This window comes from Scyliorhinus torazame, chromosome 7, assembly GCF_047496885.1.
Source record: "Scyliorhinus torazame isolate Kashiwa2021f chromosome 7, sScyTor2.1, whole genome shotgun sequence".
Classification (NCBI taxonomy): domain Eukaryota; kingdom Metazoa; phylum Chordata; class Chondrichthyes; order Carcharhiniformes; family Scyliorhinidae; genus Scyliorhinus; species Scyliorhinus torazame.
Window position 1 is genome coordinate 309,163,047 of NC_092713.1, and position 27,826 is coordinate 309,190,872.

A 27,826-nucleotide genomic window follows, 5' to 3' on the forward strand; every position below is an offset into this window, starting at 1 on the left:
CAGCAGAGACGACGTCCTTGACACCCGTTGCGACTACCTCCAACCAGGGGACTCATTCTATGGGGCGCCCCAAGAGTCGTTTCCCCCGACAATGAGGATTCTGAGTCTGAAATGAAGATTGATCCTCCGCCGGAGATCAGCGCAAAAGACGAGCCGCCCCATGTGATCCTTCGTTGCTCAAAAGGAAGCGATGGTCCCCCGTCCACTTCAGGCCCAGCGGTCCACCTGCCGCTAACTCGAGGCCTTGTGCCAAGCAACGGAAGAGGTCTCATTGTCCTGGAAGTGAGGGAGATGATTCGAACTTGAGGTGGAAGGACTGTGCTAACCCTCACGAGGACCACAGGGGAACGCTGACTGATCTCCCCGTGGGCTTCATCAAATATGAGTTCCCGTGGTGAGCGGGCAGAGGCTCATCCAGCTGGGCCTAATCAGTGGGCTCCCAGAGCCGGACCGGCATTTCCCGATAGTCCCGGGCTGGGACGATTGTTCTTGTGCGCCGCAGTAGCAGCTTTATTTTGATTATGGACCACTTTGGCTTTTCACTCTGCGTCTCCTGTAGTTATTACACCATCCATCTCAATACACGACCCCCAATCCCATGTGCTTTCATCTTACACACTAAGCTCTTATGTGACACTTTGTCGAAAGCTTTCTCAAAGTCCAAATAAACCACACGCACTGGCTCCCCCCTCATCAACTCTACCAGTCGCGTTCTCTAGGAACTCCCGTAGATTTGTCAATCATGATTTCCCTTTTGTAAACCCATGATGACTGTCCGATTCTGCCTCTCTTTTCCAGTGCTCAGCGATGACATCTTTTATAATGGACTCTAGCATTTTCCCCACTCCTGACATCAGGCTGACTGGTCTATATTTCCCTGTTTTCTCTCTACCCTTTTTAAATAGTGAGGTTACATTAGCTACCCTCCAATCTGTAGGATTGTTCCAGAGTCTATAGAATCTTGGAAGATGACCACCAACGCATCACTATTTCTGGGGCCACTTCCTTAAGTACTCTGGGATGTAGGGGGACTTATTGGCCTTCCATCCCGTCAATTTCCCCAACGCCACTTCCCTACTAATACTGATCTCCTTCAGCTCCTCCCTCTCACTAAACCCTGTGTTACCCAACATTTCTGGTAGGTTATTTGTGTCCTCTTTTGTGAAGACAGAACCAAAGTATGTATTTAGTTAGTCAGCCATTTCTTTGTTCCCCATTATAATTTCCCCTGTTTCGGACTGTAAGGGACCTACATTTGTCTTCACCAATCTTTGCGCACCAATGGAGCTTTTACAGTCAGTTTTTATGTTCCCCACAAGCTTACTCTCGTGCTCTATTTTCCCTTCTTAATCAATCCCTTGGTCCTCCTGTGCTGAATTCTAAACAGCTCCCAATCCTCAGGCCTGTTGTTTTTCCTGGCCAATACGGATGCCTCTTCCTTGGATCTAATACTATCTCTAATTCCCTTGTAAGCCAGGGTTTGGACACTTTTTATAGTTTATTTTTGCACCAGACAGGAATGAATAATTGTTGCAGTTCACCCATTCGCTCTTTGAATGTTTGCCATTGACTATCCACTGTCATCCCTTTAAGTGACGTTCCCCAATACATAGATAAAAGCAAATCACTGCGGATGCTGGAATCTGAAACAAAAGCAGAAAATGCTGGAAAATCTCAGCAGGTCTGTCAGCCTAGTTCTGAACATAGAACATACAGCGCAGAAGGAGGCCATTCGGCCCATCGGGTCTGCACCGACCCCACTTCAGCCCTCCCTTCCACCCTACCCCCCGTAACCCAATAACCCCTCCTACCCTTTTTGGTCACTAAGGGCAATTTATCATGGCCAATCTACCTAACCTGCACGTCTTTGGACTGTGGGAGGAAACCGGAGCACCCGGAGGAAACCCACGCAGACACGGGGAGAACGCGCAGACTCCGCACAGACAGTGATCCAGCGGGGAATTGAATCTGGGGCCCTGGCGCTGTGAAGCCACAGTGCTATCCACTTGTGCTACCATGCTGCCCTATTAGAACATAGAACATAGAACAATACAGCGCAGTACAGGCCCTTCGGCCCACGATGTTGCACCGAAACAAAAGCCATCTAACCTACACTATACCATTATCATCCATGTGTTTATCCAATAAACTTTTAAATGCCCTCAATGTTGGCGAGTTCACTACTGTAGCAGGTAGGGCATTCCACGGCCTCACTACTCTTTGCGTAAAGAACCTACCTCTGACCTCTGTCCTATATCTATTACCCCTCAGTTTAAAGCTATGTCCCCTCGTGCCAGCCATTTCCATCCGCAGGAGAAGGCTCTCACTGTCCACCCTATCCAACCCCCTGATCATTTTGTATGCCTCTATTAAGTCTCCTCTTAACCTTCTTCTCTCCAACGAAAACAACCTCAAGTCCATCAGCCTTTCCTCATAAGATTTTCCCTCCATACCAGGCAACATCCTGGTAAATCTCCTCTGCACCCGCTCCAAAGCCTCCACGTCCTTCCTATAATGCGGTGACCAGAACTGTACGCAATACTCCAAATGCGGCCGTACCAGAGTTCTGTACAGCTGCAACATGACCTCCTGACTCCGGAACTCAATCCCTCGACCAATAAAGGCCAACACTCCATAGGCCTTCTTCACCACCCTATCAACCTGGGTGGCAACTTTCAGGGATCTATGTACATGGACACCTAGATCCCTCTGCTCATCCACACTTTCAAGTACTTTACCATTAGCCAAATATTCCACATTCCTGTTATTCCTTCCAAAGTGAATCACCTCACACTTCTCTACATTAAACTCCATTTGCCACCTCTCAGCCCAGCTCTGCAACTTATCTATATCCCTCTGTAACCTGCTACATCCTTCCACACTATCGACAACACCACCGACTTTAGTATCGTCTGCAGATTTACTCACCCACCCTTCTGCGCCTTCCTATAGGTCATTGATAAAAATGACAAACAGCAACGGCCCCAGAACAGATCCTTGTGGTACTCCACTTGTGACTGAACTCCATTCTGAACATTTCCCATCAACCACCACCCTCTGTCTTCTTTCAGCTAGCCAATTTCTGATCCACATCTCTAAATCACCCTCAATCCCCAGCCTCCGTGTTTTCTGCAATAGCCTACCGTGGGGAACCTTATCAAACGCTTTGCTGAAATCCATATACACCACATCAACTGCTCTACCCTCGTCTACCTGTTCAGTCACCTTCTCAAAGAACTCGATAAGGTTTGTGAGGCATGACCTACCCTTCACAAAGCCATGCTGACTATCCCTGATCATATTATTCCTATCTAGATGATTATAAATCTTGTCTCTTATAATCCCCTCCAAGACTTTACCCACTACAGACGTGAGGCTCACCGGTCTATAGTTGCCGGGGTTGTCTCTGCCCCCCTTTTTGAACAAAGGGACCACATTTGCTATCCTCCAGTCCTCTGGCACTATTCCTGTAGCCAATGATGACATAAAAATCAAAGCCAATGGTCCAGCAATCTCTTCCCTGGCCTCCCAGAGAATCCTAGGATAAATCCCATCAGGTCCTGGGGACTTATCTATTTTCAGCCTGTCCAGAATTGCCAACACCGCTTCCCTACGTACCTCAATGCCATCTAATCTATTTACCTGGAGCTCAGCATTCTCCTCCACAACATTGTCTTTTTCCTGAGTGAATAGTGACGAAAAATATTCATTTAGTATCTCGCCTATCTCTTCAGACTCTACACACAACTTCCCATCCATGTCCTTGACTGGTCCTACTCTTTCCCTAGTCATTCGCTTATTCCTGACATACCTATAGAAAGCTTTTGGGTTTTCCTTGATCCTTCCTGCCAAATACTTCTCATGTCCCCTCCTTGCTCGTCTTAGCTCTCTCTTTAGATCCTTCCTCGCTACCTTGTAACTATCCATCGCCCCAACTGAAACTTCACACCTCATCTTCACATAGGCCTCCTTCTTCCTCTTAACAAGAGATTCCACTTCTTTGGTAAACCACGGTTCCCTCGCTCGGCACCTTCCTCCCTGCCTGACCGGTACATACTTATCAAGAACACGCAGTAGCTGATCCTTGAACAAGCTCCACTTATCCAGTGTGTCCAACACTTGCAGCCTACTTCTCCACCTTATCCCCCCCAAGTCACGTCTAATGGCATCATAATTTCCCTTCCCCCAGCTATAACTCTTGCCCTGCGGTGTATACTTATCCCTTTCCATCCTTAACGTAAACGTCACCGAATTGTGGTCACTGTCCCCAAAGTGCTCTCCTACCTCCAAATCCAACACCTGGCCTGGTTCATTACCCAAAACCAAATCCAATGTGGCCTCGCCTCTTGTTGGCCTGTCAACAAACTGTGCCAGGAACCCCTCCTGCACACACTGTACAAAAAACGACCCATCTAATGTACTCGAACTATATCTGTGCTATTGTGCTACTGTGTTGCCCTGAAAAAGAGTCAAAATGTTAACTCTGTTCTCTCTCCACAGACGCTGTCAGACCTGCTCAGATTTTCCAGCATTTTCTGTTTTTTCCCCAATTCATCATAGCCAACTCACGCCTCATGCCTCATACCATCATAGTTTCCTCTCTTTAGATTCAGGGCCCTAGTTTCAGAATCAACTACGTCACTCTCCATCTTGATGAAGAGTTCGATCATATTATGGTCGCTCATCCCCAAAGGGTCTCGCACAACTAGATTGCCAGCTATTCCTTTCTCATTACACAAAACCCAGCCTGGGATGACTTGGTCTCTCGTTGATTACTCAACCTATTGGTCCAGAAAACCATCCTCTATACACTCCAGGAATTCCTCCTCTATGGCATTGTTATTAATTTGATTTGCCCAATCTATATGAAGATTAAAGCCACCCAAGGGTGTCACGGCGGCGCAGTGGGTTAGCCCTGCTGCCTCACGGTGCTGAGGTCCCAGGTTCGATCCCGGTTCTGGGCCACTGTCCGTGTGGAGTATGCACATTCTCCCCGTGTCTGCGTGGGTTTCGCCCCCACAACCCAAAGATGTGAAGGGTAGGTGGATTGGCCACGTTAAATTGCCCCTTAATTGGAAAAAATGAATTGGGTACTTTAAATGTAAAAGAAAGATTAAAGTCACCCATAACTGAAGATGTTCCTTATATTGCATGTGTCTCTAATTCCCTGTTTAATGCCATCCCAACATCATCGCTACAGTTTTGGGGTCTATATACAACTCCCATTAACGTTTTTTGCCTCTTGGTATTTCTCTGTTTTACCTATACAGATTCCACATTGTCGGAGCTAATATTCTTCCTCACTATTGCATTCATTTCCTCTTTTACCCGCACTGCCACTCCACTGCCTTTTCCTTTTTGTCTGCCCTTCCTAAATATTTTTTTTAAAATTTGTTTACGGGATGCGGCCGTCGGTGATTAGGCCAGCATTATTGCCCATCCCTAGTCCAAAGATGTGCAGGTCAGGTGGATTGGCCACGCTAAATTGCCCCTTAGTGTCCAAAAGTTTAGGTGGCGTTACTGGGTTACGGGGATAGGGTAGAGGCGTGGGGTTAAGTAGGGTGGTCTTTCCCAGGGTCGGTGCAGACTCGATGGGCAGAATGGCCTCCTTCTACACCTGTAAATTCTGTGGCAGCTGTGGTATAGTGGCCTTCAGAAGGTGCTGGTGAGTTGCCTTCTTGAACCGTTGCATTCCTTCAGGTGTAGGTACACCCACTGTGCTGTTAGGGAAGGGGTTCCAGAGCAAAGACTCACAAGGCAGCAGAGAAGATTGGACGACCGACCAGAGATGGACGGAAGGAGCGTGCAAGCCCCAGAGTCGATCAGACAGGACGTTTCATGCCCACTGATGAGCACGGTCGTCGTTGCAGTCGAGAGTGTTTGGGGCCGAGACTGGTCCAGGGTCACCGAGGCTAGTCGTGGCAGAAGTTGGGTGTTCTCCTCGGGCGATGTGTGGTCATCCGAGTTGGAGTCCTGAGAGTCCAGCCAAGATGGCGGCGCCCACTGGTCACACATGGTTGGGGGTGCACAAGATAGCGGCGCCCATCCATCACACGTGGTGTCTGAGAGACAAGATGGCGGCGCCCAGAGGCCACACGTGGCCCGTGGAGAGGGTTGCGCTGGCGGTCCCGAAGGAGGAAGATGGCGGCACCCGCTGGCCGCACGTGGCCCGTGGAAAGGGTTGTGCTGGCGGTCCCGATTCGCCTCCGGAGACCGCAGCGACAGCCCGGGCCTGGCATACCGCCACGAAGTGGCCCTTTTCGCCACATCCTTTGCAGAGGGATGAGCGGGCCGGACAGCGCTGTCGGCGGTGCTTGGCTTGCCCGCAAAAATAGCAGCGGGGCCCCCCGGGGTTGCCTGGCAGTCTCGCAGCACAAGCTTGTGGGGGGGATGGTGGATGCATCGGAGTCGGTCGCGGGGGTGTCCACGCTGCCCAAGGAGCTGCCGCGCGGTCGGGGATGTAAGCGCGGGCGTTTCGGGAGGCCACATCCAGGGAGCGAGCGAGGGCCCGTGCCTCCTTGAGGCCTAGTGTCTCTTTCTCCAGCAATCGCTGGCGGATTTGGGAGGACAGCATCCCTGCAACAAATGCGTCCTGGATCAAAAGTTCTGTGTGGTCGCTGGCCAAAACTTGTGGGCAGTTACAGTTCCTCCCCAACAACAGGAGCGCACGGTAGAACTCTTCCAGCGATTCCCCAGGGATTTGTCGCCTCGTCGCGAGTAGATGTCGGGCATAGACCTGGTTTACAGGGCGAATATAGTGTCCTTTCAGCAGATTCATTGCGGCCTCGAAATCGTCCACATCCTCGTTGTGAGTGTAGATCTCTGGGCTCACCCTCGAGTGCAGAACTTGCATTTTCTGGTCCTCCGTGGGTGTAATTGTGGCCATCCTGAGATATCCATTGAAACACGCCAGCCAGTGCTTGAATGTTGCCGCTGAGTTTGCCGCGTGGGAGCTGAGTTGCAGACACTCCGGCTTGATTCGGAGCTCCATCCTTTAAAATCTAGTGTAATAAATTAATGCTCGATCAATAACTCCAGAAGCGAGATTGGAGAAATTGAAGGCTTTATTACACTAGATGTTTCCCCCAGCAGCGCAGGTACAGAAGGCAGCTGCTGGGGAGACACAGACTCTTATACTCCGCCTTACTGGGCGGAACCAGCAGGCAGGCTTCACCAATGAAAACAGTACCTCCTACACCAATGGTCTTACAGCATTACAGGGTACCGTAATACCCCTAATACCGACTACCACATCATTATCAAACCCCCCTCAACTCATCATCAAATCCCCTCCCTCCACCCTTCAACTCACTCATCAAACCCCCTCCCTCCATCCTTCAGCTCACCAATCGGATCTGTCCCCTCAGTTTACTCTCTCTTCCAGCCTAACAGAGTATTGTAGACGTGCGCCTCTCTGAGAGGAGAACTTCCCTCTGGTACCAGCTCCGTTCATTTGTTCCTGATCCATATCCCTATCACCCATCTCCATTCCAGAAACATCTTGTGCTATTTTATACATTTCAGTGAGATTGGAGTGAAAGGGTTTTCCGCTGATTTGTGTGAAACCCTGACGAATGAGATTGTTTCGATTCAAGGATTCTGGATATTTATCAGTATTGTTGAGGTTGCATTCAGCAATCCCGTAATGGCCTTCAGTCATCGATCATCCTGACGCACAATCGGGAGGATGCATGTCCTTGAATCCAAGGAATTTCTGGGTAATACGACACACAAACCTGACCTCCAATCGCCAATCTATTCACGGACTACTAAAAGCAACAGGCGTCAGTGTAATCAAATAGCAAGTGGGGAGAGGGGTGGGGGGGGGCGGGGGCGGTTTGCATTGAGCAGACAGAGAGAAAGACAACGAGGGGGCTTTAAATTTGGGACTAATTCATAATCAACAGGTTAATTTAAAAAAAACAAACACGAGCTCATCGCGACCCGAAACGTCAACTCTGTTTCCCTCTCCACCGATGCTGCCAGATCTGCTGAGATTTTCCAGCATTTACTTTGTCGTACCCTTAATAACGACGCGAGAGAGTAAAACGGTAAAGAAGGCTTTAATAAGATAAGAACTAGCCTGGTGCCGAGACGGGTGCTTACTGGGTGCCTCCCACAAGGCATCCCCTTATAAACGACTCCCAGGTGGGCGGAGCCGGAGGCAGAGTCCCCCAGGGTTCCAAGCCCGGTCTTAAAGGGGACATCACCTTACATGATGATAAGGGTACAGTAATACAGTAACCGTTCATCACATACTGTTTTCTAATCAGGTAGAAAGCAGGCGGTGTAGATTAAATCAGGAGGGTCGCCTGCACAGACGAGGCTCGTACTCCCTCGAGTATAAAATATTGAGGGACAAAGGATCTGTTTAAAGATTTTATGGGGTAAACGGACAAAAGGTATTTCCTCAGAGGGGGGGATGGGGGAAGGGCGGGTGGCGGGGAGTCCAGAACACGATCCAGAACAACCTTAAATTTCGAGCTAGGCAGGTCCGGGGTGATGTCAGGAAGCATTTCTCCGCACAAAGCAGGAATGAAATTCTGCAATTGTGTCCTCCAGAAACAGCTGCTGACGCTGAACCTTTTATAATGCGACTGACGGATTTTTTTTGGTGAGGTCTGGGTAAGGGTGAGGGAATCAAATCAAGTAGATCGAGTTGAAATGACTGAAAATCGCTCATTGTCACAAGTAGGCTTCAAATGAAGTTACTGTGAAAAGCCCCTAGTCACCACATTCCAGCACCTGTTCGGGGAGGCTGTTACGGGAATTGAACCGTGCTGCTGGCCTGCCTTGGTCTGTTTTCAAAGCCAGCGATTTAGCCCTGTGCTAAACAGCCCCACTGCCCGTTTGCTGGGAGTTAACATAGAACATAGAACAGTACAGCACAGAACAGGCCCTTCGGCCCTCGATGGTGTGCCGAGCATTGTCCGAAACCAAGATCAAGCTATCCCACTCCCTGTCATTCTGGTGTGCTCCATGTGCCTATCCAATAACCGCTTGAAAGTTCCTAAAGTGGCCGACTCCACTATCACAGCAGGCAGTCCATTCCACACCCTAACCACTCTCTGAGTAAAGAACCTACCTCAGACATCCCTCCTATATCTCCGACCCTGAACCTTATAGTTATGCCCCCTTGTAACAGCTACATCCACCCGAGGAAATAGTCTCTGAATGTCCACTCTATCTATCCCCCTCATCATCTTATAAACCTCTGTTAAGTCGCCTCTCATCCTCCTCCGCTCCAAAGAGAAAAACCCTAGCTCCCTCAACCTTTCCTCATAAGACGTATCCTGCAAACCAGGCAGCATCCTGGTAAATCTCCTTTGCACCCTTTCCAATGCTTCCACATCCTTTCTAAAGTGAGGTGACCAGAACTGCACACAATACTCCAAATGTGGTCTCACCAGGGTCATGTACAGTTGCAGCAAAACCCCGCGGCTCTTAAACTCAAGCCCCCTATTAATAAACGCTAACACACTATAAGCCTTCTTCACGGCTCTATCCACTTGAGTGGCAACCTTCAGAGGTCTGTGGACATGAACCCCAAGATCTCTCTGTTCCTCCAGATTCCGCAGAACCCTGCCGCTGACCCTGTAATCCCCATGCAAATCTTTCCTACCAAAATGAATCACCTCGCACTCATCAGGGTTAAACTCCATCTGCCATTTTTAGGCCCAGCTCTGCATCCTATCAATGTCTCTTTGCAGCCTACAACAGCCCTCCACCTCATCCGCTACTCCACCAATCTTGGTGCCATCAGCAAATTTACTGACCCACCCTTCAGCCCCCTCCTCCAAGTCATTGATAAAAATCACAAACAGCAGAGGACCCAGCACTGATCCCTGTGATACACCTTTATGTTTATCAATGAGGCCCAGCGGAAGCCGCAAGCTGGTGAACATCATTGAGCTCGTAAACATCAAACCCACCAAACAGACTGAGCTGAGCGAGCTGAACCAGGAGGTTTAAAAAGAAATTTGATGCAGACTTCCTGCCTGAAGCGGCGGCAGGGAGCAGGTCATCCACCCTGAACGCTGACGTCACGTGCCCTGGGCGCAATTGCAGTTCCTCCATTTTGTCAGCAGCAAGCAAGCCACAGGACTGAAGATTTTGTAATAAGGAAGAGAGGGCCAGAGACACAAACAGGCCAGGATCTCCCAACTCAACCTGCTGGAGAGAGCGGCTCAGGAGAACCTACGACAAGACACAGCAGTGCTGGCGTGAGCTCCAGGGCCTCTGACGAACAACCCATGCAGAAATGTGAGATCCTGAGGACCAAACATTAACGGTAAGCGAAATGGTGGGTCACAAGGTTTGGGTGGCGTAGGTCGCGAAAGTCGACTGCCGTGGGTCACTGGGGCCGGTTTAGCCCAGGGCTAAATCGCTGGCTTTGAAAGCAGGCCAAGGCAGGCCAGTAGCACGGTTCAATTCCCGTAACAGCCTCCCTGAACAGGCGCCGGAATGTGGCGACTAGGGGCTCTTCACAGTAACTTCATTTGAAGCCTACTTGTGACAATAAGCGATTTTCATTTCATTTCATTTCATTTCAAAGGTTGGCTGGTGTGGGTCCCGAAGGTCGGCTGGCGTGGGTTGCGACAGTCGGCTGGCGTGTGTCGCTGAGTTCGGCTGGCGTGGATCACTAATGTCAGCCGGCGTGGGTCCTGAACTATATCCCACTGTCCCCAACACGATATCCCGGACAAAAATTTTGAAAAACACTTGATTAAAGAATCACTTCTCCCATCTTCCACCGGAGGGAGATACTAACTTTCCACCAAGCAATCTCCATTCACATTGGTTAAAAAATGATTCATCCTTCTAACAGACCCCCCCCCCCCCCCCCCCCCCCCCCTCGCCACCACCACCGATCACCTAGCTCACTCCTTGTTGGGGTTATGGTTCCAGGAGTACCCACTGCGTTCTTGGTCTGTTGATCCAAATAGGCTTTTCCTTGCATGGGGGTTGTGAAGGTTATTCGACTGTTGAAGAGATGTGGTGATCCACTGTAATAGGAGATGTAAGGTAGGACCTGCGCTACAGGTTCGCCAGTAGCTCCTGCCGGCTGGCTCTGCCCAGGGTGAACTGTATAAATATGCATGACCTCCAGTGCCCTGCAATTTCGCCAGCTGCAGCAGGAGGCCACACATCTGACTGTAATAAAGCCACAGTTGTACCCAACTTTAGTCTTTGTGCAATTGATCGTGCATCAATTTATTACAGTCAGATTTTCCACAGAATGGATATCAGAATTAAGCCCGATCGCCTGCAGCCGGATCCGCACTCGCCCGACGCCAGGAAAGACTTTACTCACTGGCTAGCATGTTTTGAGGCCTACATCAACGCGGCGGACCCCGCGCCAACGGAGGCTCAGAAGATAAACGTCCTGTACTCCAGACTGAGCTCCAGCGGGTTCCCGTTGATCCAAGACACCACGAATTACACAAAAGCAATGGAACTCCTTCAGGAACACAACGCGCAGAAGGCGAACACGCTCTTCGCCAGGCATGTACTCGCCACCCGCTCGCAACTACCTGGTGAGTCCATCGAAGACTTCTGGCGGGCCCTAATTCCACTCGTCCGGGACTGGGACTGTCAGGCCATTACGGCCGCCGAACACGCAAATCTCCTCATGCGCGATGCCTTCGTGACGGGGATTGCGTCGGACCGCATCCGAGAACGATTACTGGAAGGGGCCACGCTCGAACTGGCAGAGACGAAAACCTTGGCGCTCTCCATGACGGTCGCATCCCGTAACGTACAATCGTACCTCTCCCGCCGCACTGCCCACCCTTCTACTCCTTCCTACCCCTCCTGGCCCCCGCTGATGACCTCCTCAGCCGGGGCCCTGCCTTCCCAATACGCCTGCCGATCCGCGCACCCCGGGGGTCCCCGCTGCTACTTCTGCGGTCAGCGGAAGCACCCCCGCCAACACTGCCCGGCCCGCACTGCAGTTTGTAAAGCCTGCAGTAAAAAGGGCCACTTCGCGGCGGTGTGCCAGGCCCGCGCAGTCGCTGCGATCGTGCCCGCTATCGCCCCCTCCCCCACGCCAGGCGCACAATGGGAGCCGCCATCTTCTCCTCCCAGGGCCATGTGCGACCAATGGGCGCCGCCATCTTGTCCCGACCCCGCAATGTGCGCACCATGGGCGCCGCCATCTTGTCCCCCACAGGGTCTCTGGACATCCCGACATCGGAACCGCACACGCTCGCCACCCGAAGCATCCGATGGCTACCCACAGCTCGCTTCGATGACGCTGGACCAATCTCGCCCGCACAACCTGGCCACCGCATCGACGACGGTTAAAATCAACAGCCACGCGACCTCGTGCCTGCTGGACTCCGGGAGCACCGAAAGCTTTGTTCACCCAGATACGGTAAGGCGCTGCTCCCTCGCGGTCCACCCGGCCAATCAAAGGATCTCCCTAGCCTCCGGATCCCACTCCGTCCCGATCCGAGGCTTTTGTACCGTCACCCTCACGGTCCAGGGCATAGAATTTAGTAACGTCCGCCTCTATGTCCTTCCTAATCACTGCGCTGCACTCCTGTTGGGCCTGGACTTCCAGTGCAACCTCCAGAGTCTCACCCTCAAATTCGGCGGGCCCTTACCCCCCCCCCCCCCTTACCGTTTGCGGCCTCGCGGCCTCGCGACCTTCAAGGTCGATCCCCCCTCCCTTTTTGCCAATCTAACTGCAGATTGCAAGCCCGTTGCCACTAGGAGCAGACGGTACAGCACCCAGGACAAGACCTTCATCAGGTCCGAAGACCAGCGGCTGCTTAAGGAGGGTATTATCGAGGCCAGCAACAGCCCCTGGAGAGCCCAAGTGGTAGTGGTTAAAACTGGGGAGAAACACAGGATGGTTGTGGACTACAGCCAGACCTTCAATCGGTACATGCAGCTTGACGCGTACCCCCTCCCACGCATATCTGATATGGTCAATCAGATTGCGCAGTACCGGGTCTTCTCAACAATTGACCTGAAATCCGCCTACCACCAGCTCCCCATCCGGAAGTCGGACCGGCCATACACTGCCTTTGAGGCGGACGGTCGCCTCTACCACCTCCTTAGGGTCCCTTTCGGTGTCACAAATGGGGTCTCGGTCTTCCAAAGAGAGATGGACCGAATGGTCGACTAGTACGGTTTGCGGGCCACCTTTCTGTACTTAGATAATGTCACCATCTGCGGCCACGACCAGCAGGACCACGATGCCAACCTCGATAAATTCCTCCGCACTGCCACTCTTCTCAACCTGACCTACAACAAAGAGAAGTGTGTGTTCAGCACGACCCGGTTAGCCATTCTCGGCTATATAGTCCAAAACAGACTTCTCGGGCCCGACCCCGATCGCATGCGCCCCCTCATGGAACTTTCCCTCCCCCACTGCCCCAAGACCCTCAAACGCTGCCTGAGGTTCTTTTCCTATTACGCTCAGTGGGTCCCAAACTATGCGGACAAGGCCCGCCCACTCATTCAGTCCACCCAATTCCCCCTTGCGGCCGAGGCACAACACGCTTTCGCCCGCATCAGAGCAGACATCGCCAAGGCCGGGATGCGCGCAGTGGATGAGTCACTGCCTTTCCAAGTAGAAAGCGACGCTTTAGACGTCGCCCTTGCCGCCACTCTAAACCAGGCAGGCAGACCCGTGGCATTCTTTTCCCGCACCCTTCATGCCTCTGAACTTCGACACTCATCCGTCGAAAAGGAGGCCCAAGCTATCGTTGAAGCTGTGCGGCATTGGAGGCATTACCTGGCCGGTAAGAGATTCACTCTCCTTACGGACCAACGGTCGGTAGCCTTCATGTTCAATAACACACAGCGGGGCAAGATCAAAAATGATAAAATCTTGCGGTGGAGAATCGAGCTCTCCACCTATAATTACGAGATCTTGTATCGCCCCGGCAAACTCAACGAGCCCCCAGATGCCCTCTCCCGAGGTGCATGTGCCAGCGCACAAGTGGACCAACTCCGGGCCCTACACGACAGCCTTTGTCACCCGGGGGTCACTCGATTGTACCATCTGGTCAAAGCTCACAATCTGCCCTACTCCGTCGAGGAAGTAAGGACAGTCACCAGGGACTGCCAGGTCTGTGCGGAGTGCAAGCCGCACTTCTACCGGCCAGACCGTGCGCGCCTGGTGAAGGCCTCCCGCCCCTTTGAACGCCTCAGCGTGGATTTCAAAGGGCCCCTCCCCTCCACCGACCGTAACACGTACATTCTCAGTGTGGTCGATGAGTATTCCAGATTCCCCTTCGCCATCCCATGCCCCGATATTACGTCTGCCACCGTCATCAAGGCCCTCAGCACCATCTTCGCCCTGTTCGGTTTCCCCACCTACATCCACAGTGACAGGGGATCCTCATTCATGAGCGATGAGCTGCGTCAGTTCCTGCTCAGCAGTGGTATCGCCTCCAGCAGGACGACCAGCTACAACCCCCAGGGAAACGGGCAGGTAGAACGGGAGAATGGGACAGTTTGGAGGGCCATCCAGCTGGCCCTACGGTCCAGGAACCTCCCAGCCTCTTGCTGGCAGGAGGTCCTCCCTGACGCTCTACACTCCATCCGGTCACTATTGTGCACCGCCACTAATAACACACCCCATGAACGTGTTTTTACCTTCCGCAGGAAGTCCACATCTGGGGTGTCGCTCCCGACTTGGCTCGCAGCTCCAGGACCGGTCCTTCTCCGTAGGCACGTCCGACTCCACAAGGCGGACCCCTTGGTGGACAGGGTTCACCTGCTCCTCACCAACCCTCAATATGCCTCCGTTGAGTTCCCCGACGGCCGCCAAGATACTGTCTCACTCAGGGACCTGCAACCATCAGGTTCCACCCCAACACCCCCACCTCCCCCACCCATGCGCCCCCCCTCTCACCGCGCCGCCAATATTGACCCCACCAGATCACACACCCCTCCCCTTTTCCGCACAAGAGGAAGAAGAGGACTTTGTCACGCACCCGGAGTTCCCCGATGACTGGCCAGCATCAGCACCACCACCACCGCCATCGGTGCCACCTCCACCACCGCCAGCACCGACTTCGCCACCACCGTTACGCCGCTCCCAACGAAGCACCAAAGCACCGGACCGGCTGAACCTTTGACGGACTCCGGACCGTCAACATGGACTTTTCTTTCCCTACCACTGTACATAATTGCACCAATTGTATATAGTTTCACATCACCCCCGCCGGACTCATTTTTAACAGGGGGTGAATGTGGTGAACCACTGTAATAGGAGATGTAAGGTAGGACCTGCACTACAGGTTTGCCGGTAGCTCCTGCCGGCTGGCTCCGCCCACGGAGAACTGTATAAATATGCATGACCTCCAGTGCCCTGCCATTTCGCCAGCTGCAGCAGGAGGCCACGCATCTGACTGTAATAAAGCCACAGTTGTACCCAACTTTAGTCTTTGTGCAATTGATCGTGCATCAAGAGAAATCTCGACTCGGCCTCAAATCCTGGCGCTGTGTAGCAGCCGGGGGGTGTGATTTCTGCCCCCCTCCTCCAGCCGAGGTAAATTGTCGGTTTGCCCCTATTGTCACACTGGCGCAAATTGGGGCTTGAGCCTGTAACCCACCAATCCACGTAGCTTAGGTTCATGTTCGGGGGGGGGGGGGACGAGGCATAGTGGTAATCCTGAGGCCCAGGCTCGTGCTCTGGGTTCAAATCCCACCCCAGCAATTGGGGACGTTTAAATTCAATTCAGAAAATCTGGAATTGGAAGCTCATCTCAGCAATGGCGGTGGCCACAACAACTGTCATTAATTGTTGTCAAAACCCATTGATGCACGATCAATTACCTCTAAAACAAGGTTGTGGCACAACTGAAGGCTTTAATAGACTAGAACTGTTCCCCAGCAGCTCAGGTGCAGAATGAGGGCTGCTGGGACGGCACCGGTTCTTATACCTGCCTATCAGGGCGGAGCTACATACTATACAGCCAATGGTAAACCCTCAGGTTTAACCAATGGAACTTCAGCCTCTCGGGTACTGCAATACCTGATAATACCACACCCAAATTGTTCATTAATGACCCTCGAGTGAAGGAAATCTGCTGTGCTCACCTGATCTGGTCTATGGTAAGTAATTGATGTAAATTTATCAAAAGTAACGTCACCACAGTCCCCGATGACCAGAGGCTGCTTTCCCCTTTGACAGGGAAATGGTGGGGATTTCACCTGAAGGTCACCACACCTCAGGCGAGGGGCAAGGTTGAGAAGGTCATGAATAACCTCAGCCGGTACAGGAACTGAACCCGCGCTGTTGGCCTCGCTCTGCATCACAAGCCAGCTGTCCAACCAACTGAGCTAAATCGGTCCCGGGTCTGTACGTGACTCCAGACCCAGAAAGAACGTGGCGCTCCGGTTCAAGGGCAATTAGGGATGGGCAAAAAATAGTGGCCTTGCCCGTGACGCCTACAGCCCTTGAAAGAATGAAGAAAACCACTGGTCTACGCCTTAACACACTGAGTCTGGGAGAGGAGCAATTCAACGGCGGATCCTGGGCTTGCAACACGTTCACAGATCTCCGATGATACAAAATGTGCAGGAATCTCGGCAAATAATCCAGCGAGTTGCAAATTGACATTCATTACTAAAGTTCATGGCGGTTTCTGCTTCTTAGCATTTCTTACAGGTTTACAACCATCCAAAAGAAGTGGTCTACCAATGCCACCAGACAAGTTCTCCCTGTTACTCTTTATCGCTCCGAGCAGTCAGTTCATTGACGATCAGAAATTGTTGTAACTGAAGGAGTGTGGAGTTGAGAGTTCAAAACGTTCAGCCTTAATTCAACTGGAGCTGTCTCCTGCCCTCTGCACTTGCCAAGTTGAAGCCAACATAACTCGTTGAGACTGTGGTTCAAATTCTGATCGGTTTGGTTGTCTATTGGTCAAAAGTTTAATAGATAACAAATGTCCCCAAATCCCAACAGAAAGAGAAAAGGGATATTATCCTCTTAGAAAGAGAATTACAATTCGACTATCTGCACAGACCATTCAGCATACTACCTTACTTCCCCAGAGAATACAAAGGGTTTGAGATCCCGAAACTCACCTGCCGTTGTTACATCCAACTCCCCACACTCGAATGTTGATAATTGGTTGAGAATGAATCAAACTGTGATCTACAGGGTCCACGAGGCTCAGTGTGTCCTTCCTAAGAACCATCACCATGTCCTGACCCTGCAGGAACAACAAAAGTGCCAATGATCAAGTTCAACCAAACAAATTTGTCCAACGGGTTTTCCATTGCACGCAGTGGAACATCCCACTGTACCCATCCCAACACCGACTGTACCCATCACAACACCGACTGTACCCATCCCAACACCCACTGTACCCATCCCAACACCCACTGTACCCAACCCAACACCCACTGTACCTATCCCAACACCCACTGTACCCATCCCAACACCGACTGTACCCATCCCAACACCCACTGCACCCATCCCAGCACCCTCTGTACCCATCCCAACACCGACTGTACCCATCCCAACACCGACTGTACCCATCCCAACACCGACTGTACCCATCCCAACACCGACTGTACCCATCCCAACACCCACTGTACCCATCCCAACACCCACTGTACCCATCCCAACACCCAATGTACCCATCCCAACACCGACTGTACCCATCCCAACACCGACTGTACCCATCCCAACACCCACTGTACCCATCCCAACACCCACTGTACCCATCCCAACACCCACTGTACCCATCCCAACACCGACCGTACCCACCCCAACACCCACATACCCATCCCAACACCCACTGTACCCATCCCAACACACTGTACCCATCCGAACACCCACTGTACCCATCCCAGCACCCACTGTACCAATGCCAACATCTCTGTACCCATCCCAACACCCACTGTACCCATCCCAACACCCACTGTACCCATCACATCACCTCTGTACCCATCCCAACACCCACTGTACCCATCCCAACACACACTGTACCCATCCCAACACACACTGTACCAATTCCAATCCTCTCTGTACCCATCCCAACACCCAATGTAACCATCCCAACACCCACTGTACCCATCCCAACATCCTCTGTACTCATCCCAACACCCACTGTACCCATCCCAACACCGACTGTACCCATCCCAACACCCACTGTACCCATCCCAACACCCACTGTACCCATCCCAACACCGACTGTACCCATCCCAACACCCACTGTACCCATCCCAACACCCACTGTACCCATTCCAACACCGACTGTACCCATCCCAACACCCACTGTACCCATCCCAACACCCACTGTACCCATTCCAACACCGACTGTACCCATCCCAACACCCACTGTACCCATCCAAACACACAATGTACCAATTCCAACACGCTCTGTACCCATCGCAACACCCACTGTACCCATCCCAACATCCTCGGTATTCATCCCAACACCCACTGTACCCATCCCAACACCCACTGTACCCATCCCATCACCTCTGCACCCATCCCAACACCCACTGTACCCATCCCAACACCCACTGTACCCATCCCATCACCTCTGCACCCATCCCAACACCCACTGTACCCATCCCAACACCCACTGTACCCATCCCATCACCCACTGTACCCATCCCATCACCTCTGCACCCATCCCAACACCCACTGTACCCATCCCAACACCCACTGTACCCATCCCATCACCTCTGCACCCATCCCAACACCCACTGTACCCATCCCAACACACGCTGTACCCATCCCAACACACACTGTACCAATTCCAACACCCAATGTAACCATCCCAACACCCACTGTACCCATCCCAACACCGACCGTACCCACCCCAACACCCACATACCCATCCCAACACCCACTGTACCCATCCGAACACACTGTACCCATCCCAACACATACTGTACCAATTCCAACACCCACTGTACCCATCTCAGCACCCACTGTACCCATCCCAACACCCACTGTACCCATCCCAACACCCACTGTACCCATCTCAGCACCCACTGTACCCATCCCAACACCCACCGTACCCATCCCAACACCCACTGTACCCATCCCAACACCCACCGTACCCATGCCAACACCTCTGTACCCATCCCAACACCCACTGTACCCATCCCAACACCCACTGTACCCATCCCAACACCCACTGTACCCATCCCCTCTGTACCCATCCCAACACCCACTGTACCCATCCCAACACACACTGTACCCATCCCAACACACACTGTACCCACCCAAACACCGACCGTACCCACCCCAACACCCACATACCCATCCCAACACCCACTGTACCCATCCCAACACACTGTACCCATCCGAACACCCACTGTACCCATCCCAGCACCCACTGTACCCATCCCAACACCCACTGTACCCATCCCAACACCCACTGTACCCATCCCAACACCCTCTGTATCCAACCTAACACCCACTGTACCCATGCCAACACCCACTGTACCCATCCCATCACCTCTGTACCCATCCCAACACCCATTGTACCCATCCCAACACCCACTGTACCCATCCCAACACCCACTGTACCCATCCCAACACACACTGTACCAATTCCAACACTCTCTGTACCCATCCCAACACCCAATGTAATCATCCCAACACCCACTGTACCCATCCCATCACCTATGTACCCATCCCAACACCCACTGTACCCATCCCAACATCCTCTGTACTCATCCCAACACCCACTGTACCCATCCCAACACCCACTGTACCCATCCCAGCACCCACTGTACCCATCCCAACACCCACTGTACCCATCCCAACACCCTCTGTATCCAACCTAACACCCACTGTACCCATGCCAACACCCACTGTACCCATCCCATCACCTCTGTACCCATCCCAACACCCATTGTACCCATCCCAACACCCACTGTACCCATCCCAACACCCACTGTACCCATCCCAACACACACTGTACCAATTCCAACACTCTCTGTACCCATCCCAACACCCAATGTAATCATCCCAACACCCACTGTACCCATCCCATCACCTCTGTACCCATCCCAACACCCACTGTACCCATCCCAACATCCTCTGTACTCATCCCAACACCCACTGTACCCATCCCAACACCCACTGTACCCATCCCAACACCCTCAGTACCCATCCCAACACCCACTATTCCCAACAAAATATCCCACCGTCCCCAACACGATCTCCCACTGTTCCCAACACGACATCCCACCGTCCCCAACACGATATCCCACTGTCCCCAACACGATATCCCACTGTTCCCAACACGATATCCCACTGTCCCCGACACAATATCCCACTTTCTCCAACGCGATATCCCACTGTTCCCAACACGATATCCCACTGTTCCCAACATAATATCTCTCTGTTCCCAACATGATATCCCACTGTCCCCAACACGATATCCCACTGTTCCCAACACGATATCCCACTGTTCCCACAGGATATCCCATTGTTCCCAACACGATATCCCAATGTTCCCAACACAGCATTCCACTGTTCCCAACACGATATCCCACTGTTCCCAACACGGCTTCCCACTGTCCCCAACACGATATCCCACTGTCCCCAACACGATATGAATGAAATGAAAATTGCTTATTGTCACAAGTTGGCTTCAAATGAAGTTACTGTGAAAAGCCCCTAGTCGCCACATTCCGGTGCCTGTTCGGGAGGCTGGTACGGGACAGGATATCCCACTGTTCCCAACACGATAAGCCACTGTCCCCAACACAGCACCCCACTGTTCCCGACACGATGTCCCACTGTCCCCAACACGATATTCCACTGTTCCCAACACGATATCACACTGTCCGCAACGCGATATCACACTGTCCCCAGCACCCCTTCCCACTATTCCCAACACGATATCCCACTGTCGCCAACATGATATCCCACTGTTCCCAACACGATATCCCACTGTTCCCAACACGATATCACACTGTCCCCAACACGATTACCACTGTTCCCAGCACTCCTTCCCACTGTTCCCAACACGATATCCCACTGTTCCCAACACGATATCCCACTGTTCCCAACACGATTTCCCACTGTTCCCAACACGATATCACACTGTCCCCAACACGATTACCACTGTTCCCAACACGATATCCCGCTGTTCCCAACACGATATCCCACTGTTCCCAACACGATATCCCACTGTCCCCAACACAATATCCCACTGTTCCCAACATGATATCACATTGTCCCCAATACGATTACCACTGTTCCCAACACGCCTTCCCACTGTTCCCAACACGATATCCCACTGTTCCCAACACGATATCCCACTGTTCCCAACACGATATCCCACTGTTCCCAACACTATAACCCACTGTTCCCAACATGATATCCCACTGTCCCCAACACGATATCCCACTGTCCCCAACACGATATCCCACTGTCCCCAAACAAAATCCCACTCTTCCCAACACGATATCCCACTGTCCCCAACACGATATCACACTGTTCCCAACACAATATCCCACTGTCCCCAACACGATATCCCACTGTCCCCAACACAATATCCCACTGTCCCCAACACGATATCCCACTGTCCCCAATACGATACCCCACTGTCCCCAACACGACATCCCACTGTTCCCAAAACAAAACCCCACTGTTCACAACACGATATCCCACTGTCCCCAACACGATATCCCACTGTCCCCAACACGATATCCCACTGTCCCCAAAACAAAATCCCACTGTTGCCAACATGATATCCCACTGTTCCCTGCACGATATCCCACTGTCCCCAACACAATATCCCACTGTCCCCAAAACAAAATCCCACTGTTCCCAAAACGATATCCCACTGTCCCCAACATGATATCCCACTGTCCCCAACACGATATCCCACTGTCCCCAACACGATATCCCACTGTTCCCAACACGATTTCCCACTGTTCCCAACATGATATCCCGCTGTTCACAACACGATATCCCACTGTTCCCAACACGATATCCCACTGTCCCCAAAACGATATCCCACTGTTCCCAACATGATATCCCACTGTTCCCAACACGATATCCCACTGTTCCCAGCACGATATCCCACTGCCCCCAAAACAAAATCCCACTGTTCCCAACATGATATCCCACTGTCCCCAACACGAAATCTCACTGTTCCCGAAACAAAATCCCACTGTTCCCAACACGATATCCCACTGTCCCCAACACGATATCCCACTGTCCCCAAAACAAAACCCCACTGTTCCCAACATGATATCCCACTGTTCCTAAAACGATATTCCACTGTTCACAACACAATATCCCACTGTCCCCAACACGATATCCCACTGTCCCCAACACAATATCCCACTGTTCCCAACACGATATCCCACTGTTCCCAACACAATATCCCACTGTCCCCAATACGATATCCCACTGTTCCCAACACGGCATCCCACTGTCCCCAACACGATATCCCACTGTTCCCAACACGATATCCCACTGTTCCCAACACAATATCCCACTGTTCACAACATAATATCCCACTGTTCCCAACACGATATCCCACTGTTACCAACACAATATCCCACTGTTCACAACATAATATCCCACTGTCCCCAACACGATATCCCACTGTTTCCAACATGATATCCCACTGTTCCCAACATGATATCCCACAGTCCACAACACATTATCCCACTGTCCCCAACACAATATCCCACAGTCCCAACACGATATCCCACTGTCCCCAACACGATATCCCACTGTTCCCAACACAATCTCCCACTGTTCCCAACACAATATCCCACTGTTCCCAACACGATATCCCACTGTTCACAACATGATATCCCACTGTTACCAACACAAAAACCCACTGTGCCCAACACAATATCCCACTGTTCCCAACACAATATCCCGCTGTTCCCAACACGATATCCCACTGCCCCAACACGAAATCCCACTGTTTCCAACATGATATCCCACTGTCCCCAACACGACAGCCCACTGTTCCCAACACAATATCCCACTGTCCCCGACACGATATCCCACTGTCCCCAACATGATATCCCACTGTTCCCAAAATAATATCCCAATGTTCCCAACACGATATACCACTGTTTCCAACACGATATCCCACTGTTCCCAACACGATATCCCACTGTCCCCAACACAATATCCCACTGTCCCCGACACGATATCCCACTGTTCCCAACACGATATCCCACTGTTCCCAACAAGATATCCCACTGTCCCCAAAACAAATTCCCACTGTTCCCAACACAATATCCCACTGTTCCCAACACGATAACCCACTGTCCCCAACACAGCATCCCACTGTCCCCAACACGATATCCCACTGTTCCCAACACAATATCCCACTGTTCCCAACACGATATCCCACTGTCCCCAACACGATATCCCACTGTCCCAACACAGTATCCCACTGTCCCCAATACGATATCCCACTGTCCCAAACACGATATCCCACTGTTCCCAACACGATATCCCACTGTTCCCAACAAGATATCCCACTGTCCCCAAAACAAATTCCCACTGTTCCCAACACAATATCCCACTGTTCCCAACACGATAACACACTGTCCCCAACACAGCATCCCACTGTCCCCAACACGATATCCCACTGTTCCCAACACAATATCCCACTGTTCCCAACACGATATCCCACTGTCCCCAACACGATATCCCACTGTCCCAACACAGTATCCCACTGTCCCCAATACGATATCCCACTGTCCCAAACACGATATCCCACTGTCCCCAACACGATATTCCACTGTTCCCAACACGATATCCCACTGTCCCCGACACGATAGCCCACTGTTCCCAACACGATAGCCCACTGTTCCCAACACGATATCCCACTGTCCCCAAAACAAATTCCCACTGTTCCCAACACGATATCCCACTGGTCCCAACACGATAACCCACTGTCCCCAACACAGCATCCCACTGTTCCCAACACGATATCCCACTGTTATCAACACGATATCCCACTGTCCCCAACACGCCTTCCCACTGTTCCCAACACGATATCCCACTGTTCCCAACACGATATCCCACTGTCCCCAATACGATATCCCACTGTCGCCAATACGATATCCCACTGTCGCCAATACAAAATCCCACTGTCCCCAACACGATATCCCACTGTCCCCAACACGATATCCCACTGTCCCAACACAATATACCACTGTCCCCAACACAATATCCCTCTGTCCCAAACACAATATCCCACTGTCCCCAACTCGATATCCCACTGTCCTCAACACAATACCTCACTGTCCCCAACACGATATCCCACTGTTCCCAACACGATATCCCACTGTTCCCAACACGATATCCCACTGTCCCCAATACGATATCCCACTGTCGCCAATACAAAATCCCACTGTCCCCAACACGATATCCCACTGTCCCCAACACGATATCCCACTGTCCCAACACAATATACCACTGTCCCCAACACGATATCCCTCTGTCCCAAACACAATACCTCACTGTCCCCAACACGATATCCCACTGTTCCCAACACGATATCCCACTGTCCGCATCGTGACATCCCACTGTTCCCAACACGATATCCCACTGTCCGCATCGCGACATCTCACTGTTCCCAACACGATATCCCACTGTCCCCAGCACAATATCCCACTCTAGCATCCCAGCATCCCACTGTACATAATCCAACACCCTCTATCCCCAAATCGACGACCCAGTCCGACACCTCATTTACCCAACCAGTTACGCAACTCTCTTGTTCCTTTGAAATTTAAGAGCCAGAAATCTCCAAGCATTGTGTATATAATTACAGATCTCAAGTATAAGACTGTAAGATGTAGGACAAGCATTTATAGCCAAATCTGAGAGGAGTGTCAACCACATTTCTTTGGGTCTGGAGTCACATGTAGGCCAGATCAGGTAAGGGTGGCAGATTTCCTTCCCTAAAGGACATTAGTGAACCAGATGGGTTTTTTATGACAAGCAACAATGGTTTCATAGTCATCATTAGACTTTTAATCCCATATTTTTATTGAATTCAATTTCACCATCTGCCATGGTGGGATTCGAACCCACGTCCCCGGAGTATTATCTTGGGTTGTCTGGATTATTTGCCCAGTGATAATACCACCATGCCACTGCATCCATTACTACCAGTGTATCCGCTATTCCTTTAATATCCGAGGATGCAATCCATCTGATCCAGGGGACCTATCGCCTTTAGCCCCATTAGTTTCACAGAACCATTGAATCCCTAAAGTGCAGAAGACACCATTCGGCCCATCGAGTCTGCACTGACCCTCTGAAGGAGCACCCTATCCAGGCCCATTCCCCCGCCCTATCCCCATAACCCCACCTAACCTGCACATCTGGTTCTTTACCCAGAGAGTAGTGGGGGCATGGAATGCACTGCCTGTGGAAGTAGTTGAGTCGGAAACATTAGGGACCTTCAAGCAGCTATTGGATAGGTACATGGATTATAGTAAAATGATATAGTGTAGATTTATTTGTTCTTAAGGGCAGCACAGTAGCATTGTGGATAGCACAATTGCTTCACAGCTCCATGGTCCCAGGTTCGATTCCGGCTTGGGTCACTGTCTGTGCGGAATCTGCACATCCCCCCTGTGTCTGCGTGGGTTTCCTCCGGGTGCTCCGGTTTCCTCCCACAGTCCAAAGATCCCCGCCGCTGTCAGATGACATTTCATCACTTTCCTGGGCCCTGGAGAGTTTCTCACCAGTTTAGACCACACTTAGAATTTATTTTGTGGGTCAGTGGCATGGCAGGGTTTCTCAGGCTAGAGAAGGTTAAGTTGGCCTTAAGGGGTTCAATAGTCTTCTTTGAGGAAAATTGACAGCAGAACAGGGGGGAAAGGGCAGGCATGGCAGTGAAGAATAAGGGCAGGGAATCTAATATATGGGTAGTTAGGGCGGGGCGAAGTTGGGTATGTTACTGTGGGGTTTTTGCGTGTGTCGGACCGCTCTGTTGTTTAGAATGTTGAAATTATAAATGCCCCAATAAAATGTTTTCTAAAAAAAAAGGATTTTTTTTATTACTGGGGAGCTGAATGCAGAGACTGGGCCGCCATTTTGAAAGGGTGCCCTGATCGCTAACTGAGCTTGTGGGTTCCCTACACCCCCACCCATGGGCAATGTCACCTCCCCCCCTGCACAAATGGGCACTACCTCCCCCCCCAAGCGAGGACACTTTGCTATGTGGTCCATGGAGGCCCCCTTCTTCAGACCCCCCCCACACCCCTTTACAGCCCCCCCCCCCCTTCCAGGACCCCCACCCGTCACTCCCCAAACCTCCCAGAGGTAATTGCCCTGTACCTCCCCACCTTCCATACCCCCTCACCACCCTCCTTTCATGGCCATGTCCCCCCCCCCCTCGGGCCCTGGCCCTCGGCAGTGCCACCCTGGCACTTCACAATGATGAATCCAGTGAATCAGCAACAGAAACATTCAGTCTCCCCCTCTCCAAAGGCACTGAGGGTTTCCAGCATTTTCCTCTTTTCTTACAAGAAATTTGCATCAAACTCTGTACAATGACCAGACAATTGTTCTAAAACAATTGAATGGGATGTGGGCATCGTTGGCAGGGTTGGCATTTGTTGTCCATCCCTGGTTGCCCTGAGAAGGTGGTGTTGGTGGACCTTCTGTAGCAGTTTTTCATACAACTGAATGACTTGTTAGGCCATCTCATAGGGTAGTTAATAGTGAGCAGGCCCTGTGTTAACGGTTTGTTAATTATCGTTCATTATATTGTTAAGATACACAGGTGAGGGCAGCACGGTGGCGCAGTGGTTAGCACTGCTGCCTACGGCGCTGAGGACCCGGGTTCGAATCCCGGCCCTGGGTCACTGTCCGTGTGGCGTTTGCACATTTTCCGCGTGTCTGCGTGGGTTCCACCCCCACAACCCAAAGATGTGCTGGGGAGGTGGATTGGCCAAATGCTAAATTGCCCCTTAATTAGAAAAAATTATTGGGCACTCTGAATTTTTTTTTTAAAGATACACAGGTGAAGGGCATTATTTAATTAGGTATTCAGCCAGCCGGTGAGGTGGGGGTGAGGTGGGGGCGGATGGGTGCGGGCAGATCGGACGATCTCCTCATGGGTCTTGGCCAAGGTGGTCATTAACAGGTCCAGGCAGCGGGCGTTTGAGGGGGTCATTAGACTCGTCTCTCTGCCCCTATGCCGCAGCCATGGTCATACCCAGGTGTCACTGCAGAGTGAACATGCGGTGTCCAGAGTTTGCTCAAGGCCTTTCATGATTGGCGAGCAATGCAGGGGCTGGCGTGTAGCATCAGCCCCGGAAAAAAATATTTCAACTTAATGAGACAAGTAACCTTTAAAGTTTTGTCTTTGGTTGCGGTGTCCCTTTAAGGGGCTATTAATTTGTTTATCGGTAAATTTGTTTATTTTATGGGTTTTTTTAAAGAGAGAGTGCTGGGACACAACTGATAGCCAGAAAGCTGACTTTTTTAATGCTCCAGTCGGTCAATAAACCCATTATCAAGAAACGCATTAGTGTTTCATATTATATCCACTGGCCCGGGTTCAGGTTAACAGCCAGCTGAAAGAGACAACAATTCGACAGCTTTTAATTTTCAGCATTCTGAATTCAAATCCTGAACCTTCCACAGTGGGATTTGTAAGCACATTCTTTGGATTATTATCCCGAGTTTCTGGATTTATTCAGCACTGCACTACCTCACCCAGTAAGGGACAATGAAATGAAAATCGCTTATTGTCACAAGTAGGCTTCAATGAAGTTACTGTGAAAAGCCCCTAGTCGCCACATTCCGGCGCCTGTTCGGGGAGGCTGGTACGGGAATTGAACCGTGCTACTGGCCTGCTTGGTCTGCTGTAAAAGTCAG

At 51.4% G+C, this 27,826-nt stretch overlaps 1 protein-coding gene across 1 annotated transcript in view; it reads right to left on the bottom strand.

The window, feature by feature from the left end:
- apbb3 (amyloid beta (A4) precursor protein-binding, family B, member 3) overlaps nt 1-27,826 on the bottom strand; it is a 177,111-nt gene that overhangs the window by 73,083 nt on the left and 76,202 nt on the right. Inside the window, exon 6 of the mRNA XM_072512744.1 lies at nt 17,053-17,180. Within this exon, the coding sequence (XP_072368845.1) occupies nt 17,053-17,180 (128 nt within the window). The remainder of the gene's footprint in view (nt 1-17,052; nt 17,181-27,826) is intronic.